Source organism: Arthroderma uncinatum (genome assembly GCF_011692745.1).
Source record: "Arthroderma uncinatum strain CBS 119779 chromosome Unknown scaffold2, whole genome shotgun sequence".
NCBI lineage: Eukaryota > Fungi > Ascomycota > Eurotiomycetes > Onygenales > Arthrodermataceae > Arthroderma > Arthroderma uncinatum.
The window spans coordinates 2,052,524-2,074,540 of NW_022983864.1; the positions used below are offsets into that span (position 1 = coordinate 2,052,524).

Here is a 22,017-nt window from a genome sequence, read left to right on the forward strand (position 1 = left end):
ATAGATCCCCGAGCTATCAAACTAATAAAACAAAGTAAACATGCTAAAGAATGACAATCGATGGGGGATTAACTGGCAGGAAATATAGCGCCTGATTTACACCTTGGTAAGTTTAACAATATTAGTATCAATGCCGTGGGCATCAGTATCAAATCGACAATTTGATCCCCAGTAGCAATCCTTCTTCCCGGTCTCACTGAGCGGGCATCGGTGGCCATAAATACACGCCGCATCGTCACATTCGGTACCAAAATGGCAAGGCGTCATCCTTGCCACAACTTGGAGGACAACACGCTCTTGTTTCCCAAGCTTGTAATCATGTGTATGATAACAGTTGGGGTTGGGGCAATCGCCCAAAAGAAAATATAAATTGCATAGTTTCAGCTTCTTCACGCGATTTAATTCGTCCTTGGGCGCAGATTTAAAATCAATTCGATCGACTCTTTGGCCATACTTGTTGCGCTCAATCGTGGGTGGGGATGGGGTACTTGGCTTGGATGGCGTTAAATCTTTGAAAGTTGTATTTGCATTGGCGGCAATTGCTGAAGCCCATGTGGTCGGCGCCGTACTGCTGCTACCAGAGGTAGCGGAGGCAGCAGAAGTAGTAGTTGTTGTTCCGTTGGAATTAGACGGAGTTCTGCTCACGGTTCGAGGATTTGGTAACCCCGTATGTGATGACGAGAACGAGCTTGCTGCGGTGGCAGTGCTCTCCCAAATATGATTTGGCAAGGCCACCAGTTTTGATTCTCGGAATAGGCCGTTAAACTTAGTCACTCTATACGAGCCTGTAAGGGAGGCTAATTCTTTTTCAAATGGAATCCCCTCTAACAGAGTTATTCTTCTCGTGAGCTCAATATCGGCTATATTATCTTCAAGGAGGCGTGCGTAGCCGTTGTTGTGCGAGCAGCCCAGAAATATTTGCTGACAATGGCAATTGAACAAATTCAATTTCAGAACCTCTAGAGACGTAGAGATAACGTGTTAACATGCGGACAAGATAGAATAAAAATTACAACTTGAGCGGGAAACATACCAGTAATTTTATCGTCTGCCCTATCCTTACCACTCCCAACGTCCACGAAATCAAAGAGTAATCTGCTCCCATTAAACCCACGGACGAAATCCTCAAAGACGGAAGATCTATCAATAATTCCAGCTTTAAAGAGAGTCTCCCCTAATCCTCGAACATTGGCATATATTCTCGTCACGATCTTCGGCGAGTGTATGTTGGTGAAGGTTTCGGAAGTGTAATCACGGATAGCTAACCAGAGCTGATTCGCAGCGTCTTTCCCGCCTTGCTCGCCTTGTTGGACTAATGAATCTCGAAATATCATGCCGTCACCGTCTAGAAGCGCAACCACAAAGGGTTCTTGGTCCTATTGGGAATTGGTCTTTAGCTTAGGATCAACCCGAATACTGCCATGGGAATCCATCAGTCCCCAAGGGTGCCCGCGTACCATGGCCGATTTAAACCTCGTCAGCTGTTCCATAAGCTCCATTTCGTGCATCTGCACCTCACGGTTAAATCTGGTTTCCCTGTCATGGTCTAATCGCTCTTGCTGGTAGGCGTCTTCAAGCTCCGTAACTCTATTTAGTAAATCCTACAGAAACGGTCAAATTAGAACTCAATGTACTAGCTTTAGAACTGCCACAGACGAGGGGCCATCGCAAAGATTTGGGCAGGGGATACACACTTCTATCAGAAGATTCTTGGTCTGCTCGATTGCTTTCAATTGCTCGTACCGGCCGAAGAACTCCTGAGCTTGGGCAGATATCGGAGACATCTTGAGAGCTGTACAAAAAAAAATAACAACGGAAAGGAAACAGGGGCCAAGGAGTGTGCAAGGAAGATATATCCAGGCCGCCAGAGTCAGCTCAATAAAGAAAAAAAGGACTGCGGGTGGTGGTATAAAGAATGATGCTCTCTACGCGCTGCTCTCCCGTTTCATCCACCCGGCCAAAAATGAGATTAGCGCGCTAACGAAGCCGCGCGGGTAAGCGCCTGCTGACTCAGCGGCGATGCTGTATACGTGGAGAATATTAAGGAAAGCCACACGAACACCACCAACATCGCACCAAAACTCCCTGCAAAGCACCCCGTTCTCTCCCCTTGTTCTCGTCTTCTCCGTCGTCGCCGTGTTCCTGGTCAATCCATCGCCAGCATGGGCAAATTCTCGTTTTTCTCCCTTGCGCTCCTCGCAGCCCAGACCGTCTTTGTCAATGGCCAGGGATCTGTAAGTTATCTATATCTAGACATGGATAACAGCTCGCAATTGGGATTATGGTTAGCTAACGGTACTAGGCCGACACTGAGGAAAAGACGGAATCTCCGGTTGAGCTTCCCAAGCTAGGCGTGACGGTATCAGCCTCGTTCCCCAAGGCTGAGGTGTTCGGCGTCAAACTTGTCAATGGCCAACCTACCGAAGCACTCCTCCAATTCTCCAACGCAGACCCAGAGCCTGTGACTGTAACCGTCATTGGAGGTTCTCTTTGGAGCATTGCCGCTCCAGGAAAGCCGCCCGTCAATGTTCGAAACCTCACCGCAACTCCATATGGCATGGACGTCCCAGCCGGAGACCACATCACGCTACCCTACAGCTTCGCCACCGAAATGCACCCTCAAGATTTGACATTGAATCTCGCTGCTGTCATTAGCGATAGCAAGGGAATCATGCACCCGATCACCGCTTACAATGGCACCGTCAGCATCGTGGAGCAAGACACCAGCATCTTCGACCCACAAGTGTAAGCTTCAGCCATCTACTCTGTTTCCTTTCTGTTTCACTCGCTAACATATCGGCTTGCACTATAGTCTCTTCCTTTACGTCTTCCTTCTGGCTTGCTCCGCGGGCTCCGTCTACTTCTTCTACACCCTCTGGATCGCACCTTACTTCCCTCAGAAACGCAAGGCTAGCAAGGGATCCGATCGTCCCCGAAAATCTGCAGGTGTTTCGTCCTCTGTAGATGCTGCAGACCAGGCACCTGCCACTGATGGAACTCCTTCCACTAAGACCTATGATACTGAATGGATCCCAGCCCATCATATCAACCGACCAGAAGCCCGAAAGGTTAAGTCCAGTGGTGGTCGAGTAAAAACTCGAGCATAAACATCCCGTCTTATTTCGTGCATGTCCACTTGATCCCAAGCCTTTTTTTTGAAGTAGCCTCGCATATGATTGGCTTGGCTGACAATAGGCAGGAGATGCGTGTTAACAACATACCAGCTTGTCTTTTACGTCGACGATAACGCTCCTCTAACATCAATTAAAAGCGTCCTTTCCATCATATGGCGATTCGAGGAATACGACTCCCCATAATGTACTTTCAGCTATTTCACGAAATTTGGTCATCATTTCGTGCCGAATCAATATTATAATGTATATTATTTTTGAATTATTTTGGAGTGATTTAGCGGAGTGTATACTGTAACCTCTTTCGGGCCACACGATAACTTAGGACCAGCATGAAACAAACCGGGAACGACATTTTATTCAACTCTACCCAACCCTTTAATCCTATCTATAAAGCGAAAGTCGCAATTCGTCCAGAAACCCAAAAAACCTATCCAATCAGGTGATAAAATGAGAAGAATAAATCGTAATGGCATGTTCATGAATAATGGTCATCAGAAATCTTGGCCGTTAAGCAAGACAAGGTGACGAACGATTTCGATCACTTCGTCCTCGCCCACGTCGAGACTCGGATTATCAACTTTTTGCCTCAATACTTCATCAAGCATCATCCTCAGCCGAGAAATCAGAACTCCAATCCGAGCCCATCCTCTAAGTCTAAGCCATTCATCAACCAGCACACCTCTGCCTAGAGTATCCAGCGTCACCTGCCCAGTGAATAACAGCAAGGCATAAGAGTTAAATGCTGTTTAGCATAAAATTAGTCAGGTATGTTCAGTTACAGGAGATAGGAACAAATACTTACGCGTCACATCCCGAATGAAGACTTTACTTGTCGCCATTTTTGTAAAATAGCTCACGTACTGCGCAGATCCTGAAAACGCTTGTGCATCAAACAAGGTCGAGCTCGGGTGCACGAATACCCTGCCATTCTCCTGATTAAAGTATTTGATCGTGCGCGCTTCAGGGTCAAGTTCGATGGTTCCCGTCATTGAAGCTGCGAACTTCTTCTCTGGGAACGAGATAGAGGCAATCTGGGGATTGAATGCACCCGAAATCAATGCGCGGAGTAGCTGGGAGTTTTTGTCATGTCGATTCCATCGACCTTGGCTTTCGGGGTCCTTGTATTCGACCGGAAGAAGTGCAGCATCTTTCAATGATCCAAGGAGCTGAGCTCTATTTGACGAGATATCTTGCAAAGTCTGTGGAAGGAGGAAGTTATCTCGGCACCATAATTGGGCTTTTCGGTATCCTTGTTCACGAATCTTTTCTGTCCATTGCTGATACGCGGCCAGATCAGTTAGAAGATCTCCGTCTCCATTGGAGAATGAACTTCTAGCCTCCTTTGCCTCCTCACGGGCCTCCCTTGGACTTGCAAAGGGGCTCTTGACAGTCAAGATAGCCGCGATGGTTAGACATGCTTCAATGCACCCAAAAATTACACCGTAGACCATCAATTTAGCACAACGCAGGTCAGCCGGGATGATCGATAGATATCGACCAAGAGCAGTTAATTGGTCATTGTCAAGAGCACCAATACGGTGAAGCATATGCAGTGCTCCGCCGACGGCAACATTGTCTGGAGGTGTGAGCGTATTTGCCAGGAACTCAGGTACATTTTGAATCCCTCTCATCGCTTTTACTGAGAGACAGAGTTGTTCAAGCGGGACACGGCGAATTTCTGGCTCGGGCCGGGGGGCCATATTCATCTCCGCGTTTCGAGTATATAATTTATAACAGGTACCATTTCGAACACGTCCAGCTCGGCCCCGGCGCTGTTTACAAGCTGCCTGAGATGCCCATGTTTCTTCCAATCGCACTATGTTATCGACGGGGTTATATCGGGTTTCTTTCACGCGACCGGTATCAATGACTGCAACGACGTCTTCTATCGTAATGGACGTTTCTGCAACATTCGTCGCTGCAATCACTTTTCGTTTTCCTTGCGGCGGTGCGTTGAAGACTCGTTTCTGGTCGCTTGGTAGAAGAGACGCATGTAGAGGCAGTAAATGGGCAAAAGGAAGGTGCCTCATCGAAGATAAACATCGGTCTATTTCCATCGTTCCTGGTAAGAAAATCAAGATGCCACCAGGTTCGTCGCCTAGTTGAGCATCGATATGCTGCACCGTCCTCGCAATGAGGTCGTAATTAATTCCGCCTCCAAGCGTTTGAATCGTTTTACCAAGTGATATCTCGCTTTCCTCTGAGGCTCCATAGCCCATGCTGGCCGCAAATCCAGTGCTTCGAAGGACATCGTCGAGATATATATCATCAACAGGGAATGTCCTCCCAGGAATATTGACCCTCCCTACCTGCTTATCTCCGCCGAAGTAATTGATGAACATATTAGCGTCAAGGGTGGCGCTCATAAGAATGAGCTTGAGGTCCTTTCGGGTTTTTAACGCCTCCCTTAAAACAGCGAGAAGAAAATCAGTGTCGAGGCCTCGCTCATGAACCTCATCAAGGACCACATGGCTAACATTGGCTAAGGACTCGACAACGCTTTCACCCGCTGTTTGAAGGCGTCTCAAAAGGACACCAGTCGTCATAAATGTAATCTTGGTTACACCTGGCTTCGACTTTGAATCTCCTCGAATGGTATACCCAACATCATCGCCAACGTTTGAGCATCGTTCTGCGCTGACTCGGTCAGCAAGGCCCAGGGCTGAGATCCTTCGCGGCTGCGTGCAGACAATGTTTGCTGATGAGCCAAGGTCTCGTCTGATCAAATCGTCTAGGATGAACTGGACGCATTGAGTACTCTTGCCACTACCTGTCTCCCCAGAGACGATTGTCACCTGGTGCGAGTACACCTGGTCTAGGATTTCATCTTGAATATCCCAAGCTGGTAGAGATTGTCTTGCCTTGAGCATCTTCTGTTGCTCCGGGGTTGATTGCTTAGCTTCCCAATTACGGCGTATGTCAGCACTTCCAGACATCTTAGGCCGGGAGACCATTCCTCTGGCCGACTTCGACCTGGGGTTTGTGATTGAAGGCGCTTGTTCGTCGCCACCAGCATTGTCACCGGCCTCAACAGATATGTTTCGTAATTTTCCAGGGTTCTCGAGAATACGAGGAAGATTTTCATTCAGCCAGTCAATTATATTGAAGACCATTGGCTCTCCCCGGAGGTCACTGAGTGCATAACGTATTGCCTGTCTCGTTGCGCTCAACCGTATATATGCCGGTATTTCTTTCGTCAGTATCGCCACAACCGGAGGAATGTCTGGGTAAGCGGCTGACGTTGGGTTCCAAAACGAATATGTGATAGGGGGCAAAGACGTAGGTTCTGCCATGACTTGACATGCATCTTGAGATAGCCTCTTATACTTGGTATCAAAAATAGCCTCTAAAGTTTGATGTTCTTCCTCCCAAGCCGTATTATCGTTGTTCGGGGTATCGGTTTTGACAGAGAGGTCTTCACTATAGATTAACATGTGCTGCAAAGCTTCAGCAGCCAGTCGTTCATCGTTTCCATATTTATCAAGAACTGAGCTGCATAAGTCTGCTGAATATCCCGCAGCAGCCAACCGTTTTATTTTAGATTCTCTCGCGAGGTCACTACTTGCCAATGTAATGCCAGCTGTATATCCCTCTGGGAGGCCCCATGGGGGAAGGTCGTCCTCTGGGATATGAATGAGTAGCCATTCAAGAGTCTCCTCTCTATCTTTACATTCTGAAAGAGCTTCTTCAACATGGCTCTTTCGAAAGCCAAGCTGAGTGAATTCATTTATAATGTTTCTTTTGCCAGCTTCGGGTATCTCGACCCGGTAGGGGTTCCAGATAGCTCTCTGCCGAATAAGGTCCTCAACCCTCCTCCGAACTTTGTCTCCCATGTCAACCTTTGGAGCTTTCAACCAACGGCCTGCTGTATTACTGCTACCCTTACTTCCACCAGACGTTAGTCCGAGCTGAACACGGTCTTCGGTTTGTTTTGGCGGCTCCTTTGCCTTCAGCTCCTTCCGCCGTGCAAGTTCCGCTGCGGCGTTATTTCTTTCTTGGAATGTAGTGAAGGGATCAGCTTCATACATCCACCCATTCCCCTGTTTGACGTCGTCCGCTTTAAGCGTTGTAAATTCATCCTTCCAAAGATCACGGAAAGTCGGGGGCATCATCATGTGCAAATTTCGCATATTGCATACTCGGAACAGGGCGTAAGCGGCAGCAAAGTGACGGGCTTCCACAGCCGTTGGCTGCGTGCCCAATTTCTTATGGGATGGCGGCAGCCGAAATGGAGGCAAGGTCACGGTCTCATTTGTTTTCGGATTGACCTTTTTTAAGACGACGCCTGCCAAAAATCCATCAGGCGTTTTGGTCTATTCCGTCAGTAAGAAGCTTCCCAAAGGCCAGGGATAGGACTACCCGACTTCATATAGCATCAATGATCCGAAGACGGTAACTTACCATTGTATACTCAGGCTTCCCCCACTTTTGCTTTTGACAATGCTCAGAGAGCATGTTTACCGGTAATTTCCCCGTCCATGATGCGCCTCCTATGACAGCCCTCACAGAAGGCTTCTTCGGTTCCTCCGGATTGGTAGTTGATGTCTCCCCCCCGGCATCTTTCCCTTTGGACTTGGCTCCAGCTTTCGACTTTTTAGCCTCATTTTTGTCGCCGGCAGCAACAAAGTCAGAGATAGAAATCTCTGCCGGCTGTGAGCTGGGGGTCTTCTTGGGCCCAGCACGGTTTCCGCCGCCCTTTTTTGGGCCCATAATCCTGAGAGCACAGCAAAAACTCAGCTGCCGTTGCCAGAGTGCCAATTGTTGTAGCTGCTTCGTGGGCAAGTTGTGTCGCGATTTTTGGCGTCTTAGTCAGCAGCCGATAAGCGCCTCGATCTGATAAGAGATAACGGCGATAAGAGCCTCAAAAAAAAGGAGACAAAGGGAGAAAAGAAGGATAGAACTCGAGAAACATGCATTCGAGACCGTAAATCCTAACTATAGTTCAATCATATCACATACTCTGAAAGTGCGCTTTGAAACAAGGTACCTGCCAGTAACTCCGCCCGTCAGAATCATCATTCATCAATACATATCCTGCACGCCATTTCCTCCATACCGCGTATTTGCCCTAAACGCCAAAACAAACCCAGCCTAGGAAACGTCAGTAGCATGAAAAGGTATAAGAAAATCATAAACCAAATGCAACCAACCTGGATAAAAAATGTAAAAAAAAAAAGACAAAAAGGTGGAAAAAAGGGGGTAGAGAAGGGGAACGAGCAAAGCACTTGCTTCCGTCATGGTCTCTAGATATCTCTTATCCCCAGGTGGGAAAGATAACATTGGCGAGGCTGCAAGAATTTGACATCGGGGTTTGCATCTCGGAGGCGGCAAGGGTGCCCGAGCTTCGCTGTGAGCACCAAGTGGTAACACGAGGGCTATCCGGTTTAGCAGTAATAATATTGTTATTTTCTTCACTCAAGGCGACCGAGTTACTGTCGCTGTATTGAAAGGCTGGAAATAGCGATGGGACAAACTTCGATAACGGAATTCTGACCATTGGAAGGCAAGCACATATGATAGCTGTGTTGGCTTCGATGGTTGTCCACAGCGTCGATAGCGCTGTTCCTTCGTTCACATCACTAGCTTTAGATGAGGCGTTGAGAGTAACCATGCGTGCAATTGACGTTCCGCAAACGCTAATTAACAGTGGGGGTTAGTCGGTGCGCTTTCAGATTACCGCAAGGAGTAGAAAGTGAGGATGACACATACAATATTCCAAGGGCAAACACGACATTCATAGCGAGTTTTTGCCTTGTGGGCAACTTCAGCCCCTTAATGACCGGCATAGGAAGGATGAGGATTATAATATCGGTCAAGGTATGCAGAGCCGCGTTTGCGTACCAGAATGCGGGAACGTTGATGCATGACCCAGGAATATCTCTAACCCAAGACTTTGGAATAGGGTCGCACTGAAAGATCGTGACCAAAAAGGTTGCGACTGTGTAGAGGATGATGTAGACGAAAAGCATGTCACAAATGAGTTTGAATCGAAATCTCTTAGTGTCGAATATTTTGCGGTATAGAAGGAGAATCGATAGCTTTGTCATATTTATGGTCACCCTGTAAAGCATCTGAAGCGCAAAATATAACTATATTAGAGAAGGGATCAGTTTAAAAGCACAATAATGAAAACACATGTTGTTAGAATAACAAACCTCGAGAGCAATTTTCAGGTCACCATCCGAAACTTCAGATGAAGGCCGCCCATAACCATGATGGACAGCTATATAGAAATTAGATACGCGAAACGAGGGGTAGAGAGACAACAAATCCATGGGATGCATAACGTACCTACAATATTCGCAACATTCATCGCAATGCAGACGATCTAAAATAATCATGGTCAATTAACAGGCCATCATAGTGAAGTAAAGGCAATGGCACACCTACCAGTGATCCGATAATAACGTAGTCATCTGATGCTAGCTTCTTGCTTGTTGTCATACGAACAACCACGCGATTCAAGACGAGGGCAATCGCAACGCTGGTCATCACGATATTTATGATAGCCATGCAAGAGGCAGGTCCACCGAGTCCAAACGACCGCGTCGAAAGGGTGGCGCGAATTGCCAGTTGATCGAGCACTGGTGCCATAGCCTCGAAGGTAGAGGAAACAATGCACAAAGAGATCAAAACAGGCCGTGCTGAACAGGAAGAAAGCCAACGAGCAAAACAAGGGAATTGGTAGAGGGCTAAACAAAATACGCAAAGCAACGTGAACAGTAGTTTAGTAGGAGGATAAGAACAAAAGAGGAAAGGTGAAGGGTATCTTAACGCGTAAAAAGGAAATAAGTCCGTCGTTGTGTGTACAGTTTGTTATCTAAACAAGAGCGTGGGGATATGGGGTATATGGACGCGTGAACCAGGCACACTCCAGCAATGGTAAGAAGCAAAATGAAATAGGCTATGGTTAAAAAAAGCCAGAGAAATAAAAAGAGCATCAAGCCCATGGAGTGTTGACCAAAATGAAAATAAAGACTGCCCTAGGAGCCTGGATGTAAAGGGTTACATATTTATCAACTCTCCAGCCATCTTCTTCATTGAGTGGCAGGTGATGTATTTCTATGTTTGAGGAGTAGATGTACTTCCAATATATCCAAAAGGACTTGAGGCAGTGAAGTGCAGATTTTCTTTCCTGTCAACAAGGAAATGTAGGCTTGAGAAAAGAGGCGCTATACGCATAAAAAGGTACCTGAAACATGCACTTCGATCATCCGAAAAAGAGGGATAGATAAAATGGTTTCGTCGCCCGTAGGAAATAAGAGATAGATATGGCATAAACTTGAAACATGCACGCATGCTATGGGCTGTAACTGATCCGCAGCTGTGTCACACATTACCAGGCTAAGGGAGCCGACAATCCTTGTTGGGGGTCAATAACAACGTCTGTCGCGCCAAATATGCGTCCTTATGCAAGTTAATAGCCTTGGGACAGCAGTATCTTCATCCAAAGGATGAACCCCTCGGGATATACCAAGGCTCCGGGCGACCCCACCAACCAATAAAAATAGACACAAGAAGGGCCGAACAGCGAGCCTTACCAAGAAAGGGCTGAAGGTAAAGAATCTCGTAGATGATGGGGGTATAAGCCGACTTGTGTCACACCGTGGAAAACTCAACACGATCGCGGTCATCCAAGGCGTTGGCAACAAATAGTATAATGCGATTTAAACCAACAGTTACCCGGATTCATCGAGTAAAGTAAATTGGGTATAAATTGCAGCATAGTAGCCAGTAAAGACGGCCAGAACTAGAAGAGAGAATAAAGAAAAGTTGCTTCATATGCAGGATAAAGCTTTGCTCAGCCTTAAGGCCAGCACCTGCATGACGGTGATCATCTTGTCAGACGTTCGAGACGAACGAAGAACCATAAATAGATCAAACCATGTTTATAATAAGCCCACCTTGGAGTAATAAGTAGCCCTCTTAGTCTCCTAGTCTCCTAAGACTAGTATTCCGAGAATAACACTTCGACGCGCCTCGAATCGTTGGTTCACTGCAAAGGGCCAAAACAAAGTGACCTTGATGATATTTTGTTTACAAGAGAGAAAGAAAACGTAGAAAGAACGCTGGGTCAGACGGAAAGGTCACGTGGAAATTTTATACACGTGATATGCTTAGATAATATACCTTGAAACTCATATTTTATGGGTCTTCGGTGCCAAGCAAAGTTACCGAGCGGCTTTGACCTTAATCAAAGTATATAAAAGCTAACCCTTTCTCTACTCACGAGAGTGCATATTTACTCGATCCCTCATGAAATACGGAGTACTAGGATTTATATAGCCCCATAATTCTATTCTATATTCACTTACATTACATCTCGGCAGCCACAAAATCTAAAATACATTCTAATATCCAGCAAAATCACATCCAAAATTTCTTGTATCTCATGACCCAACGTTTAGGCCTTGTCAACCTTCTTGAACTTATCGCCATTGTACTGGTAGGCATAGTCAGCAACGTCAAAGCCCCAAGACCCTGATCCTCCGCCACCACTCTTGCAGATCGCGTTGTGCTTGTCAGATTTCCCTCCGTTGTCATGAAGGGCCTGGCAGTAAGGGCTACTTTAACGTTAGCGATGGGACATTTTATAAAAAACATCAAGGTCGCTTACCCAAGTGTACCTGTCCAGTCAACGATCTCGTACCAGTTTTGTTTTCCCACGTCAGGGTCCTCAATGTTGTTCTCCGTATAGAAGTTTTTGATGGAAGCACCCTGAGAATCTTGGGCTGCCTTGGACACAGGGAACAAATATGCACTTTAAGAACCACCAAGTAAGCAAGCCAATATTTATAGTGCAAGAGTTGTGGACACTAGACTTACTCTTTTCCTCCTTGCTTAGTGGAGGCAAATGGAAATTCCTCGGGAGATACAAACTCCGCTCCAGGAATACTAGTATCAGACAGGGTAGGGTTTCTAAACGGACCAGTGCCTTTGACCTTTGGATACGTTTTGGTGACACCGGAATCCTTTCGGTTATTCTTAATATGCTTGCTGTTCGTTCGCTCGCTAGAGAGTCATAGGCAGGTTAGATCGAGGTTAACCTGTCTAGATGTGTTGAAATCCATTCAAAACTCACAAGACAGGATCAACGTCCAGGCACAAAATAGCGTAGCAATCGGCATCAAATGCCAACGAGCCTTCACCGCTAACTTTCATTGTAGCCTGAATGGCATGTTTCTTGTTCTCGCCGGGATCGGCGCGGATTGCGAGATTGGAGGTTGCATTTTCGTCTAGATTCACTGGCGCTGCCAGAGACTGATGGATGCTGGCCACATAGAGGGCAAAGGTAAGGAGGGAGTTGGAAATATGCATATTGAGATATTGATTCTGTCTAGTTCTTGACGGCCTGTAAAGCAATAGGATGTAAAGCAGAGTAGGTAAATTGATAGTTTCTTGAGCTTGAATAACTATCAGAGCTCTGGATAGTTGCGCCTTCTTATATGCTATGCTTCAGATGTAAGGATGGTAGAAATACCATAGTTGAAACCAACTATGACCCAGAATAATATCCTCCGTGATCGCCTGAACATTGGGGCGCCCATAGGCGAAAGGAAGCAGCTCCTGCATGTTTTATGAAGGGGCTGGACTTGAAGGATTATGAATAAGGAGAGGACTACTTTTACGGCAGTATAGAGGTCTCTACCGTATGTCCCTAAGCGCCTATATATTTTGTTATAGGATAAAGGTACTACCTTATCCTGGGGTACAGTAATGGAACGCACAAGCGAAAGTAGTATGATGGTCTTAGGTATCGCCAAAACCGCAACCTTTGCCTGATCTCTGATAAAATATATGGTTCTTGGGAGGCGTATAGTAGTGACCGCCGTACCCTTGAAAGTAACAAACTAACGGGATAGTTGTCGGCCGTCATAGAATACTGAAACGTGAGAATGATGGACATTGTCATAATTCATGTCGCCATGTAGCGGAATAATAACCACATGCTAGGTAATGCAAAAAGGATCTGGGGTATATGTTGCAGAAGATCTCCCCCTAGTAGTCACAGATGGATGAACATACACGTAAACTGGTTTAATAAGCAGTGCTTCGTCAACTGCCTTTGGTTGTTTGATGTCAAGAAGTTCAATATAAACCTCCATTCTCCGTACTATGCCTAGGATGATCCTTCAGCCAGTATGCAAGTCACGAATGATCCCTTCCAACACACGCGTATATATGTATAATAACGCATAGCCTTGTTGGGGGCTGGCTTTAGTTCAAACTACAAGGTAGTTATTCCAGAGGTACAAGGTCGCGTTTGTTAACGGAGATATCTTCTCGGCCATGACTAATTCACGTAACTATGGGAGAAGTTGAGGCTGGTGCAGGGTATATAGAAGAGCACCAGCCTCACTCTCCTTTCAACCATCATTCTTTCCCACATCTCTCGATATCGTATATTTTCATCTTCATTACTCTTCTTGTCTGTTATTTACTCCGCGTTCCCTACCTTTTAATCCACGATGACAGCCGTCCTAACATATTGCACGGCCAATATATCTGCCAGCGTATGAAATCTAGGAGTTTAGTTGACGTCATACTAGGCTAACCTCCATATTCCAGGTAATCAATACATTGCTCGAGGACAGTCAAAAGATAGAGAATGGATCTAAGTTCTTAAGCCTCCTCCGCACCCCCGACCAGGAAAAGGTAGACCCATGGGGCACCTCACCACCAGTTGAAGACTTTGAGACTGGGTTTCTGGGTATGAACGAGGACGATATCTATCACTTTCAGAAAAAGTTTCTTGCAGAGAAAGGCAAGACGATCGGAGGAGGAATTCAAGGGGACTGGATGGCAATATTAGACGAAAATTCAGCAGCCCAATCTACAGTGGTGATGTATTATAGTATGGACAAAGCTCTCTGGGACGAAATACACGAACCAAATCCGGGGTACCAAATCCCTGGAACATACAAGGTGCGTGATGGAGATATCTGGTGGAAATGGCGGATACCATTCAAGCACTCTCTAGCTTTTCACATCACGGTTTGGAATGGTGGGCTGGACGAGGTAGAACTGTTCAGCAGGCCAGAGTATACTGGCCCTGATGGCGTGGTTGATGCCGAAACTTGTTTCAAAATCATGTACAGGAAAATTCCTGACCCAGAGGGGGTGTTCTGAAGAAAATTACTTCAATTGAAGGATGTAAAATTGATATTACGGATGGTATGACTATGGAATACAAACAAGGCGATTTAATCGTATATTAAGCGCTAGGTTAGGATTGCATCGCCTTAGTTCAAAGCTTTCCAAGCTCTGCATCACAGTGCATAAAAACAACTTTCATCGACCCTACATAGCTGGCTGGAATGCCAGCTAGGTAGCCATGCTACGCCCTAAGAGTTCGATTATACGGCCCCTTAAAATCCTTCGCCATCAACCCTGGCCAGCTTCAACGGCTATTGCTCCTCATCTCGAGCTAGGCCAGTTGGTTGAAGAAGAAAACTCTCCATATTATGATCCATCTTGCTTTTATCCGGCGCGGCTCGGTGAGATCCTTCGTGACCGCTACCATATTGTGAACAAATTGGGTCATGGTAGTCGAGCGACTGTTTGGCTTGCTAAGGACCTTCATCGGTCTGTTATTCCTCCATCAACGAATAATCGAAGATGTGCTGATTTTATATCTCAGATGGCGCTGGTTCAATGAAAGATATGTGACAGTGAAGATAAATTCCAACAATGATACTCGTAAAACTGCTGGCGACGCTGAGGTGGGCATTCTTCGTCATATCTCAGAGGCGAACCCTCGACATACAGGCTGGAATTTCGTCCGCCAGCTACTTGACTCATTCTCACAAGAAGGTGCTAGGGCAGGAAAACCTCACGCCTGCCTTGTCTTTGAACCACTACGCGAGCCTCTCGGGCAGTATTGCAGAAGATGGGGTGGCGGCGTTATGCCTCCAGAGCTGTTCAGAATAATACTTCAGATGATTCTCCAGGGGCTCGACTATTTACATTCCGAATGTCACATCATTCACACTGGTACATATATGCTTCCTACTTCTCATAAATTATGGACCTTCTTCTGATCGCCAGACACAGATCTTAAACCTGATAATATCATGGTGAAGCTAGAAGACCCAGCCCTCTTGTCCCTATTAGCTCAAGAGGAGCACACCAACCCACTACCCCAAAAACACTGCGAAGATGGACGTATAATATACCGGTCTCGCAGGGAATACGGCCCGTTAAAAAGGATTACCGGCCTTATTGAAATTGTAGACTTTGACCTTGCAGTTCGCGGGGACGAACCAACTGGACATGATGGGTGTATCCAAGCAGAGGTTTACCGTGCACCAGAAGTTATACTAGACAAGGAATACAGCTACAGTGCTGATATTTAGAGCCTGGGGGTTATGGTATGTTATCTTGTCGCGTCCTTGTCGCGTTCTCCAGCTGATTGTACAAGCTGTGGGATTTTCTGGAAGGCAGAACGCTTTTTGAAGCCGTTGACCCGCTTGTGGCCGACGAGTATGACGATGAAAAGCATCTCGCATACATTTCTGCTCTCCTAGGGCCAGCGCCGAAAGAACTACTTGAGAAAGGCAAGCGGACATCAATGTTTTATAAGCCAGATGGTAAGTTTTTCATCTCATCTCTTCCAACTAGCAGCTTGCTGACTCTAGACTCCATCTAGGAACGTTGCAAAAACCATCCCTCATCCCAGAAGACTTCAGCTTTGGAAGCACAGTCTACAACATGAGCGGAGAGCGGAAGCGGAGGTTTATCAGCTTCGTGCAGCGGATGATCAAGTGGAAGCCTGAAGAGCGGAGTACTGCCAAAGAGCTGTTGAGTGATCCATGGCTGCACGAGGATTTCCCTGAAGACTAGACACAGCCAGTAGCCATTCCTTAACTCATATTATTCCAGCCGGCGTTTCTGATGTTCAGCTCTATATCTATGAATGTGTTTTGATATTTCTCCTGGCGAAACAAGAACGTATTTATTACAATACAGCAGATACGCGTTTTGGCCAATCATATCGCGTAGTTTGGCGTTTTGGAGAGACACTCCCTTAACATCCTATATTCATCTCGAGACTCACTCTCAGTACACTCAATGATAAACAATCTCTTCTTAGGACTCTGTTTTGTTCTTGTGCTGGAAATTATGCTCACCCTTTCCGCGGACTTTATATGAATGACAACCCAAGCCAATGTTCTTGGGCACAAACACGGATCCAACTCTGCTCGCACAGGGATATTCGAGCCGGCTATGGCTCCAAGGCATGTTGGCCATTGTCATTATGGTGATCGGAATAACGCGGATGCAGTCAAGAGATGAGGGGGGCTAGTGGGCTGACACCCTGCCAATACTTGAACACCCTCGTCCTCACTATACGTACAAGAAAGCAGTGAACTGTTGCTTTACCTCCGGCTGCAGTCCTGTCTTGCCGGTTGCAATGCGGTGGCTACCAGATCATGGCCGTCAATCCGTGATGCGGGCGACTATATATCTAGTAATCGAACTAGATATATTCAACTCCATCCACGGACTCGTTAATGGTTATCCTTTTCCCCGTAGCCTAGCTTTGGAGTTACCCGGCTCTTAAAAGCTTCTTTCTGCGACATCACAGCCAGGACGGACGCTAACTATCTTAGAGAAACGGCCGCGCCTCGACCTCAAGCTGATATCACCCGCCCCGTTCCCGCCGGAGAAAAGCCCTGGCGATTTTGGGCCATACTCCCCGCTCTATGCACGACAACATTGATGCCTCAGTCATTTCCATGGCCCTCGCCATATCTAAAGCTTTAATCACCGGTCCGCTATATATTTGATTACGAATGCATATCCACTGTCACACAACCCCTCGGTCAACCTGCCAATATCTTTGGCCGGAGAGGCTCCTAATCGTTTCAGTCTGATTTGCCATTGGTAGCAGGTAGCTAGGGTGCGGGTGAAGTTATATGATTATTCCATGGTGACCTATCCAGAGCCTTTTTAAACAACTATACCGGGTGGTTTAATGGAAATGATTCCTGTGCAGGTGTTATCCCCTTATCCTTAACCTAGGCAGGTACGCTCTATACTTAGTCTTCCCGGGATCATCGTACCACTTATCCTAGGGTTTACTCATCTTCTACGTCCATCAGGTATGCCTCCATCCCCTTATGATTGTAATTCATCGGCGAGGTATGCGCACGTTACTAGGTACCAAAAGTAGCAACTAACTTTGATATAGATAGAGTTGTGGATGGTCCAACTTCCACCAATACGAGGCCGCGTGGCCTAATGGTTAAGGCGCTGGTTTTCGGTTTCGAACTTCTGAAAGGATGGCTCTCTATCGCCAGCGATTATGCGTTCGAATCGCATCGTGGTCGTATTGTTCTTCTTTTTGCTTCTTTTTTTGCTTCGTTTTTGCTTCTTTTTTTGGCCATCGTCATATTTATTGCGTATCGGTGCGATTTCGAGAGGTGGCTCGGATCAGTTATCGTTTATTTATTGCAGGAACATGACGTTGAGGTGCTTGGCTATGCAGGGGAGCTTGCTATCAATATATAAAGGATAGTTAACTATACCTGGAATCAACAATACCTACTTAAGTATGAGCTGATGAGCACGGCAGGCCGGCCAATCCTCGTTTGAGCGTTCTGGAGCCTGTTCTCCGTTAATTAGAGGCAGGAGAGGAACACTTCCTAAGGGTTTGAGATATTTGTACGGAGTGGATAAAACTTTACCGCCAAGTATGATTATACAACAACTGCTGCTTGGTATGGAGGAAATATTTATACTCGAGGAACCGCCGGCTCTACCACTGAAGTATATAGATGGACGCTGGTTGGCGAACTGCGCCATCAGCTCTCCATAATTAGGATCGCCGTCTTCTGCCACAGTCCCCTGCCGATGCGGGATTTGCTATGGAGTAGAATCTGCTGCTGATCGACCGGTTCAGGGCCATCGGCCGGGGTAAGGCATCGGCAGTGATGAACCTCAAACTGATCTACGCTCTAACTCGGCTTCGGCGAGCATGGGGGAGAAGCTTGAATAGTATACCCCCATGAGGGACAGGATGGCCATGCATGTATATATATCCGCCACGGCTATCCGTGAGAAGCGTGAAGCGGAATTGAAACCTGTCGAGGCTGCTGGAGATCTCAAAACTGCCCAAGATGCAGCGATTCAACCCCTTTGGCATCTCTTGCCTAGCTACTCTCCTCACTTTCTGTCTCGCATCTGCACAGTCGGCTCCTGAACCAAGTCCCCTATGGCCGCTGCAGACCTTCCAGAGCACAAATATCCAGACCCCTTACTTCAACGTCACGAAGAAGGGCCAGACGGAGCCTGGATATATATTCTTCAGCCCCAGAGACACACAGCGGAAGATTGGCCATCCTGCTATCTTTGAGGATAATGGCCAGGTTGTGTGGAAGGGCCCCGACGACGCAAGTACCTATGGCTTCAAGCCGCAACTTCTAGACGGCAAGCCGGTGATTGTCAGCTGGTTCGGCTATGTCAACGACACTGGCTTCGGACTGGGATCCATGAGCATATTCGATAGCTCCTATGAGAGGATCCACGAGGTCACCCTACCCGGGGACGATGAATACTTCAAGACCATCTATGAGCCCAAGACGTTCCCGTCCTACATGGACAACCACGAAGGCCAGATCACCGAGCAAGGAACCATCGTCGTGACGGTCGTCAACGTCACCGAGGCGGACCTTCGACCTGTTGGCGGACCCGAGCAGGGCTGGGTCGTAGACGGAGGGTTCTACGAGATCGATATCAAGACGAACGAGGTCCTGTTCCGCTGGAGTGCCCGAGAACACATTGATGAAATCCCTGTCACCGTATCTCACAAGCCGCTTGGAGGTGCTGGAACATCCTCCAAGGATCCCTGGAACTACATCCACATCAACTCCGTCTTCAAGTCCGGGGACTCTTATATCGTCTCGTCTCGATATTCATGCACAATCTTCCTCATCTCCAAGGAAGGCGAAATTGTCTGGCGACTCAATGTAAGTAGCACTCTATATTCAAACCATCATCGATCCTTGACTCTGGATTACCACTAATGACTTCAACAGGGCGTAGACGGCGGCGACTTTGAACTCGGACCTGGCGCAAACTTCTGCTACCAGCACGAAGTCCGCGTAGAAAGCCACACCGTCGACAAGATCACTCTCAGCACCCACAACAACGAGAACGCAGACTTCACGCCCGCCAACGAGACAAAACCAACCACCGGAATCATCTTGGATCTCGATCTAACCGCCAAGAAAGCTACGTTGAGTCGCTCTGTATGGAATGCCCAAACCCCCGTCATCTCTCGAGCCCAGGGAAGCTACCAGGTGCTCGGGAACGGACATGTCTTGATGGGCCAGGGTGCGATTCCCGTGATCGAGGAATACGATGCCAACGGCGCAATTGTCATGAATGCACGCTTCGGCATCGACAACAAGGTGACCTCTTACCGGGCATACCGCAGTGCCTGGGTTGGGACGCCAAAGACGAAGCCGAACGTGAAGGCCTGCGGTGCTGATCCCGACGGCAAGGTTGTGGTTCATGTGAGCTGGAACGGAGCGACGGACGTACAGTTCTGGAAGATCTATGCTAGCTCTGACTCGGGAGAGCTCAGCGAGATAGCGACCGTGGCGAAGAACGGGTTCGAGACGAGGATAGAATTGGAGAGGGCCGGTAGCAAGATCGTTGTCCAGTCGGTCGGAGGGCCAAACGACGGCGTGAAGTCTGACGTCGTCATGGCTGAGAATTGCTAGCTATCTAGTTAGACTTAATATCATGTTTCTGTGCCTTCAGTTATTGTTATAAATATTCAATTATCTACGTCCATCTACGAAGTGTACTGTGAGACGCCGTTTGACTTGCCTCGGCTATACCAAGAAGAAGAAAAGAGAAGAAAAGAAAAGCGATAGAGATAGACTGAGTATCTCCACCATGAGGCTACAGCGATGCGACTCTGATATATTTATATCAACGTCTCCATATCTCCATCCGTACTCCAGACCCCGTATTCCGTATATCTCCTTCCTTTCGTCCGATCTCTCCCGCCCATGTAATCTAGCTAACAGTTGGTTCTCATCCTATCTCGAGACTATCGCGGTAGACTATAAATTGGCATACGCAATCACCAAAACCTTCCCACCGCGCTCTCCGCCAGAAAAGAAGAGAGCGGCTGAACCAGGCCTCCTTCTCACAAGGTTATCTTCGCTAATGCGTCCAACTCCCAGCCCCTTAAATCTGCCTGCATACCAACCCTCGACCCTCCATCTCTTGCTCTTGACTTGCGGGCCATGGCAGCACCCCTGACCGCGCGATCCGAGACAGCATCCCTGCTGGATAACGACCAGTTCTAATTCCACGTGCGTGCGGTTCCGGTGCAAAGAGCGAGGTGCGGCTTCTGCGCTGGCGGGCTGGAGATTTGAAAAATTTGTTAAGAGTGTTTAGTTGTTGGCGGCGGCTCGGGGATGCCTACATGTATACGCTGGGAGGCGGTTTTTACGTGCAGCTATACCGGTTTAAGGGCGGGCTCCGATAGGTGGGGGCGGAGAGGGAGGAATTCACACTTGCACCCTGGTTGAATCGGTTACTGTTTGGTTTGATAACTCGTTTCTAGGACGGGCTATTAACGGAAGTGAGCTATCGATATTTTCTCCGGTGGAGTAGTCAAGGTTCTGAATATGCACTGCAGGCACATATGTATATGTATATGAGTATGAGTATGAGTATGAATACATAGATAGCATTCCGTAATATCCAAAAATATCGAACAAGATGAAGTGAAATCCCAAGTGGTAACATGCAGTCAGATTCTATATTTGGCGCAAAAGAGAAAGAGGAAAAGAAAAAACCAAGACGCAAAGACACCCCGGCAAGTGGGGGGAAAGCTTTCGAGTGTACCGAAAAAAAGATGATAAGAGGGACAAAGAAGCAGGTACATCCGTCGAGAACTGGCAGAAGTATAAAGCACTTTAAGATAACAGTGGTGGGCCCAGAAAGAGAGAGCAAGAACAAGGGAGGGACTTCATTTAAACATTCATGACTTGCATTTCATCAGTCATTTCGATAAAGATGGAATGGTACAGGTAGAGGATACCGTCCTATTGGTGCCGGCTATAAGGGTGCATATTCGCTTGACGAAGGGCTGTCGTAATCGGACATATAACTTATTTTTTTTTTAAGGGACGCTATCCCACCTCCCGATAGGATAGGACAGTCTGGTCCCCGCCACGTGGAAAACCACAAGAAGAAAATAAAAAAATAAACGGCCAGGTCGCGGCCATCGCTGACGTGGGCCTGGGATCCATATGCCAGGCCGTTGAGGCTCGCATTTGATAAAAAAAAAGATAGTGAGGATATACTTACGAGCTAGCGGTAGCGGACGGCCTTAGGGCCCATCGCTCACCATCGACGCTAAGATGGCGGAGGTGGGACTTGGGTTTAGAATGGCATGGTGGAGTTTTGCTTCCGCTGCCCTTGAGACACATGCCATATTGGTAGGTACGGCGACGACGATGCGGTTGATGCGGCGAGGATGTTAGCGAGAGTGACTCGCCTCTGGGGCCCTTTTAGCTGCGTTTGGATGGGGTGTAGGTTCATGCGCGCCATACTCTGGTTCCATTACCCGCATTCGTGCAGTGCTTTGCAGCGTAGCGCATGGGCATCGCGTCGGGCGGCGACGATGGATGTAGATGATGGGATGGGTGGTGTGGGCTCCCTCCCGAGGCTGCGGGGCGCGCAAGCGCTGGCCAGGATGGTGGGATGGGAAGGGGGAGCTGAGCTGCGATGAGCAGGCTGGTTGGGCCAGCGGCTCGTCGTCTCATCTCCCCGATACCCGAAAGTTTTGGTTGGCTTCTGGTCATTCAGGCTACAAGAACCCTGACTCTGTGAGCAGTCTACATTGAAACGCGGG

General features: G+C 47.5%; 6 protein-coding genes across 6 annotated transcripts; 3 read left to right on the forward strand and 3 right to left on the reverse strand.

The window, feature by feature from the left end:
• Window positions 1–96: 96 nt before the first annotated feature.
• GIQ15_02587 (CCCH zinc finger protein) lies at window positions 97–1,784 on the reverse strand (the record flags this gene model as incomplete). Its single annotated transcript, XM_033550004.1, has 4 exons — window positions 97–959; window positions 1,034–1,376; window positions 1,458–1,601; window positions 1,695–1,784. The coding sequence occupies 4 exons, from the start codon at window positions 1,782–1,784 to the stop codon at window positions 97–99; spliced, it is 1,440 nt and encodes a 479-aa protein (XP_033407165.1).
• Window positions 1,785–2,162: 378 nt separating this feature from the next.
• On the forward strand, window positions 2,163–3,107 carry GIQ15_02588 (signal sequence receptor alpha chain; the record flags this gene model as incomplete). Its single annotated transcript, XM_033550005.1, has 3 exons — window positions 2,163–2,234; window positions 2,303–2,745; window positions 2,813–3,107. 3 exons carry the CDS (start codon window positions 2,163–2,165, stop codon window positions 3,105–3,107), a joined length of 810 nt encoding a protein of 269 aa, XP_033407166.1.
• Window positions 3,108–3,625: 518 nt separating this feature from the next.
• GIQ15_02589 (DEAD/DEAH box helicase) lies at window positions 3,626–9,728 on the reverse strand (the record flags this gene model as incomplete). The annotated part of the gene is made up of 9 exons (XM_033550006.1): window positions 3,626–3,876; window positions 3,937–7,447; window positions 7,536–7,848; window positions 8,191–8,225; window positions 8,629–8,770; window positions 8,844–9,223; window positions 9,290–9,357; window positions 9,426–9,462; window positions 9,525–9,728. The coding sequence occupies 9 exons, from the start codon at window positions 9,726–9,728 to the stop codon at window positions 3,626–3,628; spliced, it is 4,941 nt and encodes a 1,646-aa protein (XP_033407167.1).
• A 1,810-nt stretch (window positions 9,729–11,538) lies between these two features.
• GIQ15_02590 (uncharacterized protein) lies at window positions 11,539–12,452 on the reverse strand (the record flags this gene model as incomplete). The annotated part of the gene is made up of 4 exons (XM_033550007.1): window positions 11,539–11,698; window positions 11,752–11,895; window positions 11,961–12,146; window positions 12,217–12,452. The coding sequence occupies 4 exons, from the start codon at window positions 12,450–12,452 to the stop codon at window positions 11,539–11,541; spliced, it is 726 nt and encodes a 241-aa protein (XP_033407168.1).
• A 1,151-nt stretch (window positions 12,453–13,603) lies between these two features.
• Window positions 13,604–14,264, forward strand: GIQ15_02591 (uncharacterized protein; the record flags this gene model as incomplete). The annotated part of the gene is made up of 2 exons (XM_033550008.1): window positions 13,604–13,648; window positions 13,704–14,264. 2 exons carry the CDS (start codon window positions 13,604–13,606, stop codon window positions 14,262–14,264), a joined length of 606 nt encoding a protein of 201 aa, XP_033407169.1.
• Window positions 14,265–18,256: 3,992 nt separating this feature from the next.
• Window positions 18,257–19,864, forward strand: GIQ15_02592 (uncharacterized protein; the record flags this gene model as incomplete). The annotated part of the gene is made up of 2 exons (XM_033550009.1): window positions 18,257–19,105; window positions 19,175–19,864. The coding sequence occupies 2 exons, from the start codon at window positions 18,257–18,259 to the stop codon at window positions 19,862–19,864; spliced, it is 1,539 nt and encodes a 512-aa protein (XP_033407170.1).
• Between the last annotated feature and the right edge of the window lie 2,153 nt (window positions 19,865–22,017).